Source organism: Triturus cristatus, chromosome 5_1 (assembly GCF_964204655.1).
Source record: "Triturus cristatus chromosome 5_1, aTriCri1.1, whole genome shotgun sequence".
NCBI lineage: Eukaryota > Metazoa > Chordata > Amphibia > Caudata > Salamandridae > Triturus > Triturus cristatus.
Window position 1 is genome coordinate 360,121,213 of NC_140587.1, and position 21,121 is coordinate 360,142,333.

A 21,121-nucleotide genomic window follows, 5' to 3' on the forward strand; every position below is an offset into this window, starting at 1 on the left:
TCGATTTTGTTTTCCTGACTAATGTCCTTTCCAGTCATTTCTGTTGGACTCGTGGGCCCTTTTTGTGGCATTAAACATAAGATAATAGAGAAGGGTAGTAGTGTTCCCAAGTGGGAAAAGACCTGCACATCAAGATATGGACAAATATATATAAACGTCAACTGCGTGAAACAGTAAAATTAAAACTGGTAGTAAAATCGGGTGCTTGGCTAGCTACAGGCACTCACTACCCAAGGATGCCAATCAGCCGGATATGAAAAACCAATCTGACAATGTAACAGACAAAATAGAGCTATTTCAGCACAACCATAAATAATATATAGAAGGTCCAACTGAATAACCAATAGTGAAAAACCTGCGTTATTCAGAATGAGACAGACATGTATATATGTTCAAAGATGATGCCACCGTACCATCCAAAGCATTAAACATAAGCTTCCCTTAACATCCAAAAATGGACTTAGCACTAGGGAGGGAAAGCCCTAGCAATTAAGTGGATAAATAGAAAATACTTTCAGGTCCTTGCCCTGTAACAGCTGAAGCGCAACACCTGGGTAGCGCGGCTAGTGACACCTCTCAAGAATCGTATTTGTTGCAGCAGCGTAGGAATTTACCTTATTTTGTTTATTCTCTGGGCGCTCTGCACCGAGTTGAGGACTGAAGCCAAAAAAGGAAGTCTGGGAAGGGTCAGATTAGTAAGGCGGGCACTCGGGCAATGGGTGATGAGCTGGTATCTGAGTTGCAGCTGTCAGGTGCTTTTTTGTGCAGTCTGGTGGCGTATGTGGACTGTGTCTGTGGTGTTCATATGCCGCCAGTGGCCCAGTGTGGGCCTGAGCCGTCTTTGCGGAGGCAGATGGGCCTCTATTGCCACTCTTTTACCAATGTGGCGGAGGTGTCATTCCAACTCTCTGGCTGGGCCAGCCTTTGCCTGTATGGAGATTGAGCAGCGGGCCTGAGCAGAAGCGACCTCACTTATATGCAGGTGTGGTTCACCATTGTGAAATAATCCGTGCACAATGAGACTTGGCAACATTTGCATTTTTTTATCTCATTGAAGTTAAGACAACATGCCTCTTTTAGAGATCCCCTCCTTTCTTCTGTTCATAATATTTAAAAACACTGAAGCAGTGTTTTGCAAAAAGGACAATCCCCAATTGTGGGGCACTTTTTTAGGGTGCCCGGGCCTATTTTCGATCCCAATACAACCCCGAGTTAGGACTGAGGAATGGGGCGGCCAGTATTCATCTATGGAGAGTATTGGTAGGTTAAGTGGATTCAGGTTGCGTGGAAGTGAGGTTATATAATGCTTAAAACAGCCACCACAAACATATTTTAGAGGTGAAACAAATGGACATTTTGGGTCAGCCAGTGAACACATGTGCCCACTGCCGAGAACGCGCACAGTGTTAGGGTACCTGTTGAATGCCGGCCCAGCTTGAGCATCCGCAGGGCCCGCATGAGCCGCAGGATCTGCACGATCTTGCCCACGTTCTCCAGCTCGGTGCTCGCGCCGTAGGCCAGCTCCACCACCAGCGTGATGTAGAAGGGCAGGATGGAGACCACGTCGATGAGGTTGACCACGCTGCGCAGGAAGCGGCCCTTGTCGCGAACGCAGAAAAAGCGCAGCAGGAACTCGGCCGTGAACCAGGTCATACACACGTACTCCAGCAGGGCCGACAGCGGCGCGTCCACCGAGCCAAGATCCAGCGAGATAAGGGCCATGTTGGCGATAGAAAGCAGCACGAAACCCATAGAGAGGGTGCCAAAGGTGCGGGCGGCAGCCGACGAGGCGGGCTTCTCCATTAGTTCCCAGAGTCGCTGGCGTGCGCTGGCACAGGGCGCCCCGGTGAAGTCCTCCTCCTCGACGTCGTCCTCCTGCTCGTCCTTGCCGATGTCTAGCGCCTCGCTCTGCTCCTTGCGCCGAAAGTATTTGTCCCGGCAGCAGCGGTCCAGGCACAGCTCGCCCAGACCCCAGTACTCGATCTCCTGCAGGAAGGAGACGGCACAGAGCTGCTCCATCAGGTGCAGCCGCCCCGTGCGGTAGTAGTGCAGGACGTACTCGAACATCTGAGCGCTTCGATCGAAGAAGAACTCGCCCTCTCCGGGGCTGGCGTCGTCGCAGAGTTCGGCCGCCTCCAGCCCCCGGCCGGCAGCCAGCAGCCGGCCCAGCCGCGTCTCCGGGTGGCAGGACAGGGTCTGCTGGGACAGCACGAAGCGCCGGCCGCCCACGTTGATGAGCAAGGAGTCTGGCGGGATGTCGTGGCGGGGCCTCGGAGCATCGCTGCAGAAGACGCTGGAGTCCAGGGAGGAGAGAGAACAGGTGTCCGCTTCATCCTCCCCTGCCTCTCCGAAGCACTCCGAGGCACTCATTCCGCATGCTTCCTTTCCTCTTGACAGGTGCGTGCTCTCCCTCCAAGGGGGTCTGTCATTCCCATTAATCAACGGCACCGCGGCAGTTTACTATAAGAACACCTTCAACTTCTGCTGGTTCTGGAGAACAAGGTGATCAAAGGTTTTTCACAAGTTGTACATCCGATGCAATGATGAAAGGTGGAGCATAGCAGCCCTTGATTAGCCTTCCCCACAACAGCGACACAGACTCTGGTTTAGCTTGTCCCGTGTCTGAAGGGGAACACAAGCTAGGGCGCCGTTTCTGCCGAGTGAGGTAGGAGCCGTCACATCTCACCCTGTGCGCACACCCACTGCTGCGCCGGCACTGGCGAGCGCTCGCTGCTCACACAGGCTCAGCCCACCGCGCTGTCTGTCGGCACCTGGCAGGAGCTAGCTTTCACAGTCAAGTTACCTGGGCACCCGCCTTGTCCCTCCTGTTTGAGTATCAGGACGTTTCCCTTGTTGATTACGATGTGCGCCTGTCAAGTACAAGGCGCTAATGAAAACAAGTCATTAAGCAAAAAAACGAACCATGATTATTAGGGTTGCTTGTGAAACAACGTTGGATCGGGGGGAATTCTCCGGACGAGAGAGACCGGGAAATGGACGCGCTCACACGCCTCCGCTGCTGCGTCTCACCTCCTATGTACCTGTCATAGGAGGCAACCCTATATATACCTATTCTTCGTTCCCTGGTGATTATACAACACTTTACGCCACTATTTTATGTTACAATAAATGGGTCCTCAGAGATCCAGCTGAGGTTTAAAGCTTGCATTTTCGAAAATGAACAATGCCGGCTCCCAACGGGCGTTTTTTGTTGCTCAATTAAGCACCATTGAATTCACTTCAGAAGTTGTTCTCTTTCCTTGAACTCGTGACAAATTAGGTGAGCTTGAGGCTCTCCGAAGCGTAGTTTAAACCGAGTTTTTAATATTCGCCTTTGAAAGCACTTGAACGGTTTCGTTATTTAATATATCTATTTTCAGCAATTTAAACCCGTTTTCTTTTGCATTCCGAAAGTCAGTAAAAACAAATGCGCACTACTTTACTATCGAATCGGAAACTCTGGTATTAAGGAGCAGAGCCGCGCTCGTCTCTTTCCTCTCTGACACGAGTTGTTGAGGGTGCAGCAATACAGCCCTCTTTGTCTGACGACTGTCCCCACCCTGTATCCATGTGACCATCGCCCGCGGTGCCCTATCACCCACGGGACGTCACATCCATACAATCGAAATGCCACCTACCTGAAGCAGAATGGAGGGGTTTATACCGTGGTAATGACGGAAGGTCTTATGAAATCAGCGAGTTGTCCGCGTAAAAGTCATGTACGCAGCATAGCTACTCTATGGCTAAGAGTTGTAAAGCTCAGCCAATAGCTGTTTGGCACAGCTCGTGCATCTGCTCCTGAATTCTGCCCTACACAATCTGAGCGGTCGCATCACAAAAGTGTGCGACGCGCTTCCTGCTGACTATTTTGCTTATAAAATAGGATACTCAACGGGCGTCATCTCAGCCACTGATCCCCTCTGCGCACCAGCCTCGTGTTTTAACGGAGGTCGCTGGCAAACGGGACCTTTTTCTGTCTCTTAATCCAAAGTATCTTTTCTTTTATATTTTCATTGCGTAATTCCGTTTTCAATATTGTATGATTGTTTTTTTCCCTAAAATAATCAACTTCTTACAGATGTATATACCGCGAGACCAACTTATTCTAGCATATTAATAAACATTACTGAACGCGAACACACATTTTATATGGCTCAACCAGTTTAAAAGAAAACAACCTGCGGATAGAAATAAAATGCTATCTTCCTGAAAATGTAATGCACATTGTTACAGTTTGCTGGCTTAATGCACAAAAGAACTGATATGTCCACCTATGACTAGGCCTGGGCTAAAAATCCGTTCCGCTCGCGGAAATTGCGATCATTTGACATTTTCGCGTTCTGCGGAGAGCGCGAAAATGTCAAAATTTCCGCAATCCGCACTTTACCGGAAATTTTTTGCTTGCTCACGCTGTAAAATAATACATTCTCGCGTGCGCGCGATCGCCTTACCTGAATCCCTGCGTTCGCCGACAAGTTTACCCGATCCGGTCGCGTTCTCCACGAGATGTTGGATTGTTGGTAGCCATTTGCACTGTCTCGCAACAGTTCGCGCACGCAGTAACGTCATTCGTTGCGCGATCACGTCTTTCTTCTCGCGATCATGCACCGCGAGACAAGTGAAAACAAGATGGCCACGCCCGTCAGCAACCGCATGGGTAAATTGGTGAGCCGCGACCAAGCAGAAAATCCCGCGAACGGGCAGGAAAAAACTTCCGCATCTTCGCGATATTGCCACGTGTTTGCGGAGATTTTTAACATTTTCGCGATAATTTGCGAAAGTGAATTTCGCAAATTCCGCCCACCCCTACCTATGACTGCCGGTCCTCTTTGGAATGCTGTGCTGTGAAGGGTGATCTGTAATGGGAAATTTACAACGATGTCTGGACCACACAGTGCCTTTACCAACAGTGCTTGAAATGGAAAAATAGAAGTGCGGGTACTCTGTAGCAGAGTACCTCCTTGTTTCTGAGAAGTGCCGGTGCTCTCCAATTAAAAGTATAGCATTTCTCTTGATAAGTCCCGGTACTCTCCCTCCCAAAATAAAAAAGTGCCGGTACTCCAGACAGGACAGTACCGGCCCATTTAAAGCACTGTTTACCAAGCATTCTTTACAATGCAAGTCAGTCGATTACGTTTCTGTCTTCTTGCTTTGAACATCAAGCTTTACTATCCACTAAAGAGATACTGTTGAGAGTTAAACTTGACTATGGCCAACCTGGACTGCAAACAACTCAAAAGCACACCAATAAATGGTCTACCCAGTGCACAAAATCTTTTCAAATTCACAGACAAAGGAAACAACGCCACCAATTGCACGGACCACACAAATGCACTAAGCGAAGCCACAGATGCTGCAGTGACAAGGGCGCAAATCCATCGGACCAAAGACCATGATCACAGCTCGGTTAGCAAGAGCGCGGAGAGCATAGTGCCAGCTCTACCGTCTACAAGCTCTCAACAGCAACCAATTGATCAGCCCCTAGAGTCTCCAGTGGCAGGGGAGCTTACATCTTCGTTCCTCCAAAATCTAGGCCAAAAAATCGATAGAACACTAGATGTGACCTCAAACCTGCTGGGGGTGGGGGCAAACAGGGCCTCCACGGGCCATCAACGCAAAAGCAGACCATCATATTTTCAATGACAGCCCAGAAGCAGATCTTTGGAAATCACAGATGACTGAAATAAACAGTGACACCAATAAAGCTCTAATGTGGCAGTCAACTAAAATGGAAGTTCAAATAGATCTCCTGCAATCGATTGCTGGCCGCCTAGTCAATATAAGCTCCAGAGTGGATGAATTGGAAAACTGGATCGCCCAGTATTTGCTTTCCAACACAGGTGAATGTTCCTGTTCCTGCTCAATCCTCATAGAAAAATGGGTGTTGCTTCCCGGTATCCTAGCAGACATAGTAAAGACAGTCAAAGGAAGCAGGGAAACATGGCCCTCGAGCAACACAGATGACAGGTCAACGGCAAGCGGCCACCATCGGATGTTGAGACAAACAGAAGCAACTGAACTTGGCCCAAAGACATCAGCCGGACTGGACCAAAAAGGGGCACAAAGGAGCGAGGACTCTGTCCACAATGCTAAAATGGCACAAGGAGCACAAAGCCCCAAAAGTGGGGTAAGCGAGAGCAGCGATGTCCCCGAAACCAAATCGAAAGAAATCACTCCCGGCAAAGCTGGTATGCCCGAACATCCATTATCAAGAAGAGCAAAAAAGAAGATGAAAAATCAACAGAAAAAAACTAAGCTAAGAGGAAGACAATTGCAGTTAAGGAAGACCAATGGACCCCCACTAGGGGACCCCAAAGCCGGCCAGCTCTACCCAATCTTCATAACCAAAAACTGGGTCAAAAGGCATCTGACACTGTCCCGCAACCCGGAGATCAGCAAAAGCAGCCAACCATAATAAGCAATTTCATTGCGACAGGTCAAAAGGTGCAAACAAGAATAGGTCGATCCCCAGGAAACCAATCGACAGGGGATACAAGCCCTGCACCGGCTGAAAAAACCATACCGCAACCAAGGACAATAGCACCAGCACAGCACCAGGAACACTCAAGGCCAGAGCACGAAACTCAAATCAGGATCAGTCATAAGCAAACAAGGAAGCTTAGCCCTCGGACCAACTCTGACTGCGCAAGATCTTGGAAGAGACAAAATGGCCCAATCCTCCGGCAATTAACCATTGTCCATGAGGTAGGCGTCACCCCGAGATTCCACAGCATGGGACAGCATGACATTCTGAACCGGCGCAACATTCTCTGCTTCTTTAAACACCTCACTACTCTCGACCAGCTACAAACTGGGAACTTAGAATGGGTGAGATTCTTGAGCATGAAGGGGGACACACATGGCGACTCAACAGTAGTGGGCCTGGAGAAAAAGGAAACAGTAAAAGCCATCTTGAACAATTCCACACAACTTGCCGAGTGGGGCATCGATGTTCAGAATCTACCTTACCTAAAATACCCACACATCTTAGCACCAGACAAGGAGGGCAAGGACCCTTGGTCAGTCCTGCATGGGACAAACAGCTCAGGATTCCTCGAGAACATATGGAAGGGATATAAGGACTGCACGGGCATCAGGATCGCATGCCAAAACAACCAAATGGTTATTAGTGCTACCCCCTCCCTCCCGGACCAATCCGGAACCGCAGGAAGTACACAGAAGTATTCCTAACAGCTGCGAAACCAGGCCAGGCAGTTGTGAAGCCAGGAGAGGACCTTTTCCTGAGAAGAAACTAACTATAATCTCATGGAACATCGCCGGAAGCAGCAAGATCAGTGAGAACAAAAACCTGATGCGTTTCCTGGAAAGAGGAGACATACTCTGCTTTCAAGAGACCTGGGCCTTATCGTTCACCCTAATGGCAGGGTTCTACGAACACTATGTCCCAGCAATAAAAAAGAACCTTTTTGGTCGCCCGTCTGGCGGCCTATCAGTTTATATAAAACACACAAGCTCACTCGTAGTGACAGGAATAAATCTGAATTCACCCGGGCTGCAAGCCCTACAGATCGAAGGCCTGAAGCACAACTCACAGCCACTGCACCTCCTGATAATAAATTGCTACATCAACCCAGCACAGACCACAATGAAAGATCAGATGGAGGCACTGACATGGAAACTGGACGACCTCTTAAATAAATACAAAACTCACCAGGTTATTTTAGCTGGGGACTTTAACCTGAAAGATCTTGATAAAGCTGTACCTTTGTCTCGAGGTTTGGGCAGGGCCGCACCCTTTCTCGATCTACTCGACAATCATAAGTTATCCTCAACTCACACTGTGAAAGAAGCACGATCGAACATTGGGCAACCACAACCGACCTTCCGGGACATCTCAAGGATCAATTACATCATGGTTAGCGAAGCAATGGCGGCAAGTTTAGAAGACTTTTCAATCGAGGATAGGTTGGAAAGTGATCATAGGCCATTAATGGCAGTGTTCATGCTGGAAGTTCCAACAGCCATTATGCTCCAAGCCATCGGAGAGTCCAGAGGGGATAAAAATCTTGGCCTCCTCAGGAGAATCAGATGGACAGATGAGATAGGCACGAAGCTCCAAAACTGGCTGGATCTAAAACAGGAAGAGAGCCTAGCATCGCTGTCTTCACCGATAAAAGGCTGGAGGACCACTGTTCGAGGAGCTACAAGCGAGTTTGGCCAACCCCAGCCACAACGCTCCAGGTCCAAAACGCAACCAACTGCTGGAAACATCCGCCCAACTAAGGACATACGCAAAAGCAAACGCCTCTTGTGCAAGGCCCTTGTAATAAAGAAAAGACGGGGCAGAAAATGGAGAGGACCTCGATCGCATCATTGAGGGCAGTCCTAAGAAAGAAATGGTGTGAACATAAAAAAGTCCACATAGAGATAATGGATCAAAGTTTTCTCCCTGCTTAACCCTTTCGCTGCCAGGCATTTCCCCCCTCCTGTGCCAAGCCTTTTTTTGGTTATTTGGGGTAGTGTGCGCTTAGGCCCCTGTAACTTTTTGACCACATTAGGTATCCACGCCAAATTTGCGTCCTTTTCTTCCAACATCATGGGGATTCTAAAGGTACTCAGGGTTTGTGGATTCTCCTAGAGGGGTTACAGAAATGAGCCAAAATACAGCAACATTTTGTTTTTTTTCGGAAAAATGGGAAAAACGGGCTGCAAATGAAAGCATCTGGGTTTTTCCCTGCAAATGTTATCAAAAAAGAGTTTGTGGGGTTGAAATCACCATTTTCCCAGCTTTTCGGGGATACCAGACTTTTGTCAGAAACCCAACATTTTTTATACAGTTTCGGCATTTATCTGGGACATAGCCTATTTTTGCTGTTTTTTGTGCTTTTGACCTCCTTCCAGTTAATGGCAGAAATGGGTACAAAAGCAATAATGGATCCTGGAAAGCTATACATTTTCAAAAAGAAGACAAAATTCTGAATTCAGCAAGGGGTCATTTGTGCAGATCCATCAAGGTTTTCTTATAGAAACTAACAGTTAAATATAGGATAAATTGAAAATTAGTTGAAAAAAACAGCAGTTTGTGTCAACGTTTTCACCTGTAACTTCGTCTAATTTTGACAGCTCTTTAAAAGCAATATACCATTACATCCGCTGGAACTTACTGGTTGTGGGGATATATAGGACTTCTAGGTTCACCAAGAACCAGACGAACCCAGAGTCAAAAACTGAGCAGCAACTTGCAATGGTTTTTTATTATGTACCGGGTATATAGTAATTATTCTGTAAAAATGTGTACATGGAAAAATCGGTATGAAAGACACCTATGTATTTCTGAAATGGGAACAAAATATAGAGTTTAGAAACAATAGATATTTGCACATTTCCGAAATTGGGAATACTCATACTAGCATGAAAATTATCAGTCATTTTTTAGAATGACTTCTTTTTTACACAATATCTTTAATTTGGAAGGCAGAAATGCATCGAAAGTCAATAGATAATAACAGTTCCTTTACAAATCTGAATTACCCTAAGTCTCCCGATAAAAATGGTACCTCACTTGTGTGGGTAGGTATAGTGCCCGCGACAGGAAACGTGGTCACAACTCAATATCGCAGTGAAAATTTACCCTTTTTTGGCAAAGTGCCTAGCTCTAGTTTTTGAACCCTAGCTCTGCGGGCACCTTGGGAAACCTAGCAAACCTATACATTTTTGAAAACTAGACACCGAGGGGAATCCAGGATGGGGTGACTTGACTGCCTCCCACCAGGGTCTGTTACCCAGAATCCCTTGCAAACCTAAAAAATTGTAAAAAAACCCACATTTAACCCACATTTCTGTGGTGGAAAGTTCCGGAATCTGCGTGGATCCACAAATTTCCACCCACCCCGCATTCCCCAAAGTCTTACGAGAAAAACGGTACCTCACTTGTGTGGGTCGGCCTAGTGCCCGCGACAGGAAACGGCACAAAACGCAACGTGGTCACACCTCAATTTCGCTGTAAAAAATGACCCTTTTTTGGCAAAATGTCTAGCTGTAGTTTTTGAACCCTAGCTCTGCGGGCACCTAGGGAAACCTAGTAAACCTATACATTTTTGAAAACTAGACACCCAGGGGAATCTAGGATGGGGTGACTTGACTGCCTCCCACCAGGGTCTGTTACCCAGAATCCCTTGCAAACCTAAAAAATTGTCAAAAAAAAACACATTTTCCCCACATTTCTGTGGTGGAAAGTTCCGGAATCTGCGTGGATCCACAAATTTCCACCCACCCCGCGTTCCCCAAAGTCTTACAAGAAAAACGGTACCTCACTTGTGTGGGTCGGTCTAGTGCCCGCGACAGGAAACGGAGCAAAACGCAACGTGGTCACACCTCAATTTCGCAGTGAAAAATGACCCTTTTTTGGCAAAATGTCTAGCTGTAGTTTTTGAACCCTAGCTCTGCGGGCACCTTGGGAAACATAGCAAACCTATACATTTATGAAAACTAGACACCCAGGGAAATCCAGGATGGGGTGACTTGACTGCCTCCCACCAGAGTCTGTTACCCAGAATCCCTTGCAAACCTAAAAAATTGTCAAAAAAAACAAATTTTCCCCACATTTCTGTGGTGGAAAGTTCCGGAATCTGCGTGGATCCACAAATTTCCACCCACCCCTCGTTCCCCAAAGTCTTACAAGAAAAACGGTACCTCACTTGTGTGGGTCGGCCTAGTGCCCGCGACAGGAAATGGCGCAAAACGCAACGTGGTCACACCTCAATTTCGCAGTGAAAAATGACCCTTTTTTGGCAAAATGTCTAGCTGTAGTTTTTGAACCCTAGCTCTGCGGGCACCTTGGGAAACCTAGCAAACCTATACATTTTTTAAACTAGACACCCAGGGGAATCCAGGATGGGGTGACTTGACTGCCTCCCTCCAGGGTCTGTTACCCAGAATCCCTTGCAAACCTAAAAAATTGTCAAAAAAACCACATTTTCCCCACATTTCTGTGGTGGAAAGTTCCGGAATCTGCGTGGATCCACAAATTTCCACCCACCCCCCATTCCCCAAAGTCTTACGAGAAAAATGGTACCTCACTTGCGTGGGTAGGCCTAGTGTCCGCGTCAGGCAAGGGCCCAAAACCAATTGAGGAGACATTAAAATTACCTATCACAAAACAACCTGGTTTTGCAAAGGGGGTCTCATGAGTTTTTGGCCCCGGGCTTGGCGGCTATCTAGGGAAACCTACCAAACCCACACATTTCTGAAAACTAGACACCCGGGGGATTCCAGGGAGGTATGGCTTGCGTGGATCCCCCAATGTTTCCTTACCCAGAATGCCCTGCAAACCTCAAATTTAGCTGAAAAAATCACCTTTTTCACACATTTTTGTGTGGGAAAGTTGTGGCATCACCGGGCTGACACAAATTTCCTACCACCCAGCGTTCCTCCGGGTCTCCCGATAAAAACGGTGCCTCACTCGTGTGGGAGGCCCAAGTACCCGCGACAGGCAAGGGCCCAAAACGTAGTGAGGCGACATGAAAATTGTCTATCTCCAAACGACCTGGTTTTGCAAGGGGGGTCACTTGGGTTTTTGGCCCGGTGCTCGGCGGTCACCTAGGGAAACCTACCAAACCCACACATTTCTGAAAACTAGACACCCGGGGGAGTCCAGGGAGGTATGGCTTGCGTGGATCCCCCAACATTTCCTTACCCAGAATGCCCTGCAAACCTCAAATTTAGCTGAAAAAATCATATTTTTCACACATTTTTGTGTGGGAAAGTTGTGGCATCACCGGGCTGACACAAATTTCCTACCACCCAGCGTTCCTCCGGGTCTCCCAATAAAAACGGTGCCTCACTTGTGTGGGAGGCCCAAGTACCCGCGACAGGCAAGGGCCCAAAAAGTAGTGAGGCGACATGAAAATTGTCTATCTCCAAACGACCTGGTTTTGCAAGGGGGGTCACTTGGGTTTTTGGCCCGGTGCTCTTCGGTCACCTAGGGAAACCTACCAAACACACACATTTCTGAAAACTAGACAGCCGCGGGATTCCAGGGAGGTATGGCTTGTGTGGATCCCCCAACGTTTCCTTACCCAGAATGCCCTGCAAACCTCAAATTTAGCTGAAAAAATCATATTTTTCACACATTTTTGTGTGGGAAAATTGTGGCATCACCGGGCTGACACAAATTTCCTACCACCCAGCATTCCCCCGGGTCTCCCGATAAAAACGGTGCCTCACTCGTGTGGGAGGCCCAAGTACCCGCGACAGGCAAGGACCCAAAACTTAGTGAGGCGACATGAAAATTGCCTATCTCAAAACGACCTGGTTTTGCAAGGGGGGTCACTTGGGTTTTTGGCCCGGTGCTCGGCGGCCACCTAGGGAAACCTACCAAACCCACACATTTCTGAAAACTAGACACCCGGGGGATTCTAGGGAGGTATGGCTTGCATGGATCCCCCAACGTTTCCTTACCCAGAATGCCCTGCAAACCTCAAATTTAGCTGAAAAAATCACCCAGGTGGTTTTGAGATAGGCAATTTTGATGTCACCTCACTACGTTTTGGGTCCTTGCCTGTCGCGGGTACTTGGGCCTCCCACACAAGTGAGGCACCATTTTTACCGGGAGACCCAGGGGAACGCTGGGAGGTAGGAAATTTGAGGGAGCCCGGTGATGCCACAACTTTCCCACACAAAAATGTGTGAAAAAAGTGATTTTTTTCAGCTAAAATTGAGGTTTGTAGGGGATTCTGGGTAAGGAAACGTTGGGGGATCCACGGAAGTCATACCTCCCTGGAAGCCCACGGGTGTCTAGTTTTCAGAAATATATGGGTTTGGTAGGTTTCCCTAGATGGCCGCCGAGCACCGGGCCAAAAACCCAGGTGACCCCCCTTGCAAAACCAGGTGGTTTTGAGATAGGCAATTTTGATGTCACCTCACTCCGTTTTGGGCCCTTGCCTGTCGCGGGTACTTGGGCCTCCCACACAAGTGAGGCACCATTTTTACCGGGAGACCCAGGGGAATGCTGGGAGGTGGGAAATTTGAGGGAGCCCGGTGATGCTACAACTTTCCCACACAAAAATGTATGAAAAAAGGGATTTTTTCAGCTAAAATTGAGGTTTGCAGGGGATTCTGGGTAAGGAAACGTTGGGGGATCCACGCAAGCCATACCTCCCTGGAAGCCCCCGGGTGTCTAGTTTTCAGAAATGTATGGGTTTGGTAGGTTTCCCTAGATGGCCGCCGAGCACCGGGCCAAAAACCCAGGGGTCCCCCCTTGCAAAACCAGGTGGTTTTGAGATAGGCAATTTTGATGTCACCTCACTACGTTTTGGGCCCTTGTCTGTCGCGGGTACTTGGGCCTCCCACACAAGTGAGGCACCATTTTTACCGCGAGACCCAGGGGAACGCTGGGAGGTGGGAAATTTGAGATGGACTTCAGTATGGATTGTGGTGGACAGGCCTTCAAGGTTAACCCACAGTTGACACCACTAGGGTACACCTGCTTGTGCTAAGACATCAAGCCTTCTAAGGTCTAGTGTGGCCTTCTACGGTCTAGCATGGGAATGTGCTCCCTCAGTACAGTGGTGTGGTGGACTGGTCATGAATGCGGAACCCGGTTCCCCAGTTCCAAATTCCACAGCTCTGGCCATAGTGCCACATCCCCACTGAACACCATACTTGCCCACTGAAACTCGCACTGCCTTCAGCTGTAACCTAATTGTGCCCGCTATAAACACTTGGATGTGGCTCAATTCAAATTATGCACTTGATAAGAGTAATATGCTGCCTAAAAAAAGCAACCACTCATAGGGAATGCAAAGCATGTGAAATGTAAGCAGAAACAACATGGTTACCTAAACGATCACTCACTAACTATTCAGAAATCAGCGAGTGGTTTCACCTGAAAAGTTATGGACATGACTAGAGGGCCCTGAAGGGAACCATTTCACTGTCCATTGCTTATATCCTTACAAAACATAAGCAGTATGTTAGACCACATCCATAAACACAGAGCCATGGTGCACATTGTGTTTTCCAATTCACCCATCAACCAGGTATTGCAGTACCTCCAGGAATGGTACACTCTCCCACCCTGGAAACGACAATGCTGTTCAAAGGAAGACGAGAAAACAAAAGTAGCACTTCACTAGCAAACTCTGTGATGCTGGTGTATTTGGATGTAAAAAAAAACAATCTAGCCACTTTGCAACCCCTCTGTCTTACTTTATTTTGCCCCCCCTGGAAACAACAATGCTGTTCAAAGAAAGAAGAGAAAACGAAAGTAGCGCTTCACTGGCAAACTCTGTGATGCTGGTGTATTTGGATGTAAATAAAATCAATCTGGCCACTTTGCAACCCCTATGTCTTACTTTATTTCGCCCCCCCCTGGGAACAACAATGCTGTTCAAAGGAAGACGAGAAAACGAAAGTAGCGCTTCACTGGCAAACTCTGTGATGCTGGTGAATTTGGATGTAAATAAAATCAATCTGGCCACTTTGCAACCCCTATGTCTTACTTTATTTCGCCCCCCCCTGGGAACAACAATGCTGTTCAAAGGAAGACGAGAAAACGAAAGTAGCACTTCACTGGCAAACTCTGATGCTGGTGTACTTGGATGTAAAAAAAAAAAAAACAATCTGGCCACTTTGCAACCCCTCTGTCTTACTTTATTTTGCCCCCCCGGGAACAACAATGCTGTTCAAAGTTAGACGAGAAAATGAAAGTAGCACTTCACTGGCAAACTCTGTGATGCTGGTGTATTTGGATGCAAATAAAATCAATCTGGGCACTTTGCAACCCCTCTGTCTTACTTTATTTCGCCCCCCACCCCTCCACGCTAGCAGCACCCACCGATCGCTAAAATCCCCCCTCCCCATCCCCAAAACTCACCTTTACTCTCCGACACGCAGGAAGCAAATGGCTTCCTGCGCCTCGGAGAGCAAAGGGGACACCTACAATGACGTCAGTGCGCCTCGCGCGCTGACGTCATTGATGACGTGGGGGAGGGGGGCGGGGGGAGGCAGGGGAAGGTCTTCCCCTGCCTTCCCAGTTAAAAAAAAAAAGATCGACCACTCACGGGGGAGCACCAGCGCTTCCCCCGTGGGTGGGTGTCATGACGAGATGGTCTCCTCATGGGCACAGCGCGACTGTGCTCCATGACGAGACCATCTCGTCATGGGCACAGAAGGGGTTAAACAGAAGAATTCATCAGGACTAGAGAGACACATAAACCGGTTGAGCAGCAGAGGAGTTTAAAGAGAAAACGGAGTGGCAGAGCAAGCTTAGCTGGTCCACGTGAAGCACCTATATTCCACCGCTCATTCAAACAAAGGCAACACAGAAGAGCCCAATTATGGGGAGGACCCTCCCCACCAATCCATCACAAAGACCAGAGAAACAACCTCTAGCTCCCAAAACCCCTTTGAGGGTCAGGGAGACCAGGCCGAGATGCGTTGCATACCACCAGCCCAGATAAACCCTTAAATGGTCATCAAGGTTCTCAAGATCATGAAGAATAACGGTGCCCCTGGGCCAAATGGGATACCCGCACCGGTTTTCAAAAAGGCCCCTGATTTTTGGGCAACCGTCCTCACTTCTCTTTACAACCACTCCTTTATGACAGCAAAAAACTCTGATTCCCGGAGGGGCTCCATACTAGTCCCAATCTTTAAAAAAGGGGATCGATTAAAGCCATCAAACTATAGGCTCATCGCTCTGCTCGACCTTGAGGCCAAGGCCTATGCCAACCTCTTATTGAAGGACCTGGAGACTTGGGCCGAAGGAAAAAGGATCATTCCCTCTTATCAAACCAGTTTCAAACCACAGTCATCGACAATGGATAACATACTGGCACTAGTGCACCTAGCAACCCAAGGAGCAAAAAAGAAAAATCCACCACTCTTTTGCTGCTTTATCAACTACAGCACAGCCTTCAACAAAGCGGTACAAAATAGGTTATGGTGGAAATTAGAAAACTGGGGCATCCCGCCAAACCTACTGAAGGCTATTAGATCACTATATGAAGACACCTGGGCGTGGGTCAAAACCAACTACGGCACAGTGTACCCCAAAATAACAACAAACAACGGGCTGAAACAAGGATGTGTGCTGGCCCCCATCCTCTTTAGCCGGTACACGGCAGACTTGGGGGACGCCCTGAAAGGAGCCAGCATTGTAGCACCAAGACTAGGCAGCATGAGGCTGCCGGTGCTACAATATGCCGAAGACACTGCTATAATGGACCACACAAGGGTAAGCCTACAGAGAGCCCTAAACACACTGAATCAGTTCAACAACGATAACAACCTTACAGTCAACCAGGGGAAAACAAAGGTCATCATTTTTGGGAGCTACCACATGAAAAAGAAAGCGCAGTGGCTAATGGCAGATCTGCAAATCAATATGGAGGCATCCTACAACTATCTAAGAGTTTGGCTCACGAACCGGGTCAAGGCAAACGTCCACTTGAAACAGCAGTCTTCCAAGGCCAACAAGGTCATATTCCTGTTAAAGCAATTGAGTATACATCTTATCAGCCCCACCGCCGAACCAATACTGACTGCCCTAAAAGCAAAATTGCTGCCAGCCATTAGTTATGGCCACCTGGCCTTCCTGGGGTCGCAGGATGCCCTTCTCATCTCAGCCCAAGCCAAAGGGTATAAATCAGTCTTCTTCATCCCAAGGTCAGCAAGGAAGTTAAGGTTAAGACTGGAGCTTGGCCTGGTAAGGCCAGACCTGATGTGCCAAGGGGAGATTATAAAACTATACTTAAGGATTCTAAGGGCCCCAACAAATTCCTTAAGAAAACAACTGAGAGTTATCTTTGAGGGGCGAAGCTCGGCATGGCACACCAGTCTTGGCAGAGCACTCAGCACATTGAAGATCGATGAACAGAGCATACCATTGCCGAAAATTCCACTAAACGCCTGGAAAAAATCCATAAATAGTCAAGTCAGTGAAACATCATTTGACCTGGATCTTAAATCCTCCACTCTAGCCTCCACTTAGACCCACTGAACAGCTCCTATATGGTAGGCAAGGCACAACCCTACCTAAACAAGGCCGTGACACCACAAGCCCGAATCAAAATTCTCTTCATGCGACTATGTATACTAGGAATCATTGACTTCAACCCTGCATGGGCTCGCAAGGGGGAACCAACAAAATGCAGACTATGCACCTACATGAGGGAATCCTAGTTACATTTATGCTGCTTCCCCGCCCTTAGGAACGAACGCCGATGACTGCCTCGCCCAATTTGTGTCACCAAGGGAACCAAGACATGTAGTGAAGCATCAGACTTGTGCTTTTCTAAAACAACCACGATGGCCTTGGCGAGACTGGGGAAATTTATTCATCAGATTAGGATTGCTTTAAAGGCTGCAAATGAATATAATCAAACCATGGTGCCCAGCACAGTACAATAAGGGGGATAAAGCAGCCTGGCCCCAAACAAGCACAGAGCCCTGCACCCTCTTACCCGTCCTCCTGAGACTGCACCATATTATGGTTCTCAACAGAAGGGCCAAGGAGATTGGCCTACAGATTGCTGAAGTAGAAAATTACCAAGGTCTACTCAGGTGCCTCCGAAACTTTTGTGCAAGGACACGACAATGACCACTGGCGCTGGGAGATCGAGTGGGCACCGCGGTGGGGGGGGTGGTACATCAACCAAATTTTATCTGAAGCTTCTATACTTTTACTGTGACCATTCTTTTACCTGCTCGTTTTTAAGTTTTTTTTACTGTAATGATTTTAATTATTTGTACAGTTAATAAACAAATTCAGATTCAAATTCAAAATTCAAACTATGAGGTTGGTATTCAGTGTCTAATTACGATAATGTTAGTTTGGATTGTATGCTATGCATGTATTGCAAGGTCATGGGTCTGTGTGACTCCCTCCAAAAGCAGTTGAATGGTGTGCTCTCATCCATCAGATTTTACAAGTCCGAATTTGCCTCGGCAAAAGTTGGAGGTCTTTCTTTGCTGAAAAAGTTCGATAAGATTTGGCTCAATCTCAGTTGAGGGGGCATATATACCCGCCCCTATCGCTACCACAACGTCACTTTTACAGATGTTGTGGTGGCGATAGGGGCTTCACCATATGTACAAGGCAACCTTTCACGCTATGGTTAGCGTGAAAGGGGTGTGCAGTGAGTGTTGTGGACGTTCCACCACAACACCCATTGTATCACCCATTGTATTTGACGCTGCCCCTATGTACAAGGGTGGCGTACATAGGAGGCAGTGCCAAAATTAAGACCAGCAAAACCCTGGTCTTAAGTTGGCAAAACAAGGAGAAATGCATTATTTCTCCTAGTTTTTGCTTTTTCCATGTATGCTGCCTTGTGCAGCACATATGGAAAAAGCAAAATGCCATGGTTTGCTTATGTAAAGGAAGGTGTCCCTTCCTGTACATAAACAAACCTTTAAAAAAATGCCATTTTGTCACTTTCATGTGTGTTGCAAGAAGCAGCACACATGAAAGTGACAGAATTGAATTTTAGAATTGTTTATGTGCAGGAACGGACACCTTCCTGCACATAAACAATCCTCCCCTGCATGCAGACACCCTTGCACTCTAGTGCAAGCGTGCCTGCTTTGGCGCTATGTTGCTAAACTTAGCGCCATCGCAGGGGGAAACGCAAGGCTGCATCACATTCATGTAAATATGGTGAAGCCTCGCGTTTCAGAAGTGGCGGAGCGTGTCATTAAGCCAAGGAGGCTAATGACACGCTCCGCTACTTCCCTTTATCCATCCCCCGAGATCTCTCAAGCTTTAACAATGAATCATTGTGTGTTTTTCTTATCTCATCTATTTCTCCAGTTCAAGAATTTGTATTTTTGTTTTTCTATCTATCCCTCCAGCTTTGGATTGGTATTCAGACAAAATATCGAGGTAGAAATGTCGACTTACACAAATATCGAGTTGTAAAGATAGTGACACAGAAATATTGACAGCAAGAATATCGTGGTCAAGAATTTCGATTTTAAGGTAAGAAATATTGTTTTAAAAAATCTAGAAGAATATCATCTGCAAAAATATGGTTGTTTATTATATCGATTTTTTTAATTAGTGCTATGTATTTTAGTATGTCTTTTAAATGTATGTGATGTATTTTTTGTATAAGAATTGGTTATGTTTTTAATATATGCAGTACATTTTTAGTAGTTCTGTAGCGGGTTGTGGGTTTATAGGGGAATAGTGTGGGAAGTATTTTAATTATAATAAATTAATGATTATTTTCTATTTATTAATAATGTAATTGAGATTTTATAGTCTTAATTGTGGGAAATTATTTATTATTAATTGGCTGTTAAATAATATTATTATTTAATTGATAATTAATTATGGTAATTGTGTGGGTTGTGGGGTTTACACGGGTAAAGGGTGGGAAGTAATTTATTTTTAATAAATTGATAATAAGTTGTTCATTAATATTAATTAATTAAATGAAATTTAAATATTGAAAATGTGTAATTAATTTTAGGTGTGGGTTGAGGGATTTATAGGGTTAAAGGGTGAGAAGTTAATTAATTATTACATTTAGATGTAGGTTGATAATTGTGAGGTGTTATAGGGTAGAACAAATATATTTATGCAATTATTAATATTTTTGTTTCTAAATAATTTCTAATTAAAAATAATTATTTGTTTGAGAATAATTGTTTATTAAGATAATATTTGTAGGTATGAGTCATATGCATTTAACATTATAATATGTTTTTATTATGTAATATTAAATATATTTGTATTTTAATTTTTAACATATATTTTTGTATTTATTGATTTTTTACAAATATATATTTTTTGTTTTTAATATTTTGTTTGTTTTTAATTGTGAACTGACTGGAGTGGGAATATTAATTATTACCCCCTCCACAATCCAACACTTTCCCTACTGTTGCACTGATTGGAGTGGGAATAGTATATTTTATCCCGCCACTATCCAACACTTTCCCTACTGTTCCACTCACTGGAGTAGGAATAGTAAATTTTACTCCTCCGCTATCCAACACTTTTCCTACTGTTGCACTGACTGGAGTGGGAATAGTAAATCTTATCCATCTGCTATCTAACACTTTCCCTACTTTTACACTCACTGGAGTGAAAATAGTACATTTTATCCTTCTGCTATCCAACACTTTCCCTACTGTTGCACTCATTGGAGTGGGAATAGTAATTTTTACCCCTCTGCTATCCAACACTTTCAATACTGTTGCACTGACTGGGAGTGGGATTAGTAAAATCTAACCCTCCGCTATCCAATATTTTCCCTACTGTTGCACTCACTGGAGTGGAGTGGGAATAGTAATATTTACCCCTCCGCTATCCAACACTTTCCCTATTGTTGCACTCATTGAAGTGGGAATAGTAATTTTTACCCTTCCGCTATCCAACACTTTCCCTACTGTTGTACTGACTGGACTGGTAAATTGAAGTTGACATATTATTAAATAGTTTAATGTTTTAATTTATAAGCAATTTTTTCTATTAGATTTGTTGTTATTGAGATATATATATATATATATATATGTGTGTGTATATATATATTCACTGAAAAAACCATAGGTTTCAGGGGTGTTATAGTTAGCTGGACTTTTCACTTGTACAAAACCATTGAAATTCCCCCGTTATAGTTAGTTCAGCTAACTATAACTCGCGCGCCCGCAATGCACTGCTGATGACGTCACATATTACATCACTCATGACATGGTCAGTGACATCACTCATGACATCACTGATGACATCTTAAATTACATCACTGATGACATCACTGATGACATCATCCAGTGAATGTCTGTTTTTCTGAAAATTAAACATGTTTTATATATGTATATCTCAAGGTCGATGGAAGAATAAATGGGTATATAAGTGTCTAAATGGATGATTTGTTTTTGAAAAATTGATTGTGTAACTGACTGATTAAGTGTATCATAGTGAATACATGGCTTAGTGAGTAATGTTTAAATATGTAAATATCTGTATCAGTCTCTCACTGTGTGTATAAGTGCCTGCATGGGTTGGTGAGTAGCTACATGGGTGTCTATATAGGTTATTAGTTGTTTTTTTGAGTATCAGTCTGAGTGTCTGCATGGTTCGGTGGGAGGTATTACGTAGTGCATAGGTGCATGAATGAGTGACTCACTGTTTGTATGTGTTGAAGACAGC

The 21,121-nt window shown here is 45.9% G+C and overlaps 1 protein-coding gene across 1 annotated transcript in view; it reads right to left on the reverse strand.

Annotated features, from left to right (window-relative positions):
- Positions 1-2,674, reverse strand: part of KCNV1 (potassium voltage-gated channel modifier subfamily V member 1) — a 191,436-nt gene extending 188,762 nt beyond the window's left edge. Inside the window, exon 1 of the mRNA XM_085605079.1 lies at positions 1,416-2,674. Coding sequence (XP_085461205.1) covers positions 1,416-2,370 — 955 coding nt within the window. The 5' untranslated portion in view covers positions 2,371-2,674. The remainder of the gene's footprint in view (positions 1-1,415) is intronic.
- Between the last annotated feature and the right edge of the window lie 18,447 nt (positions 2,675-21,121).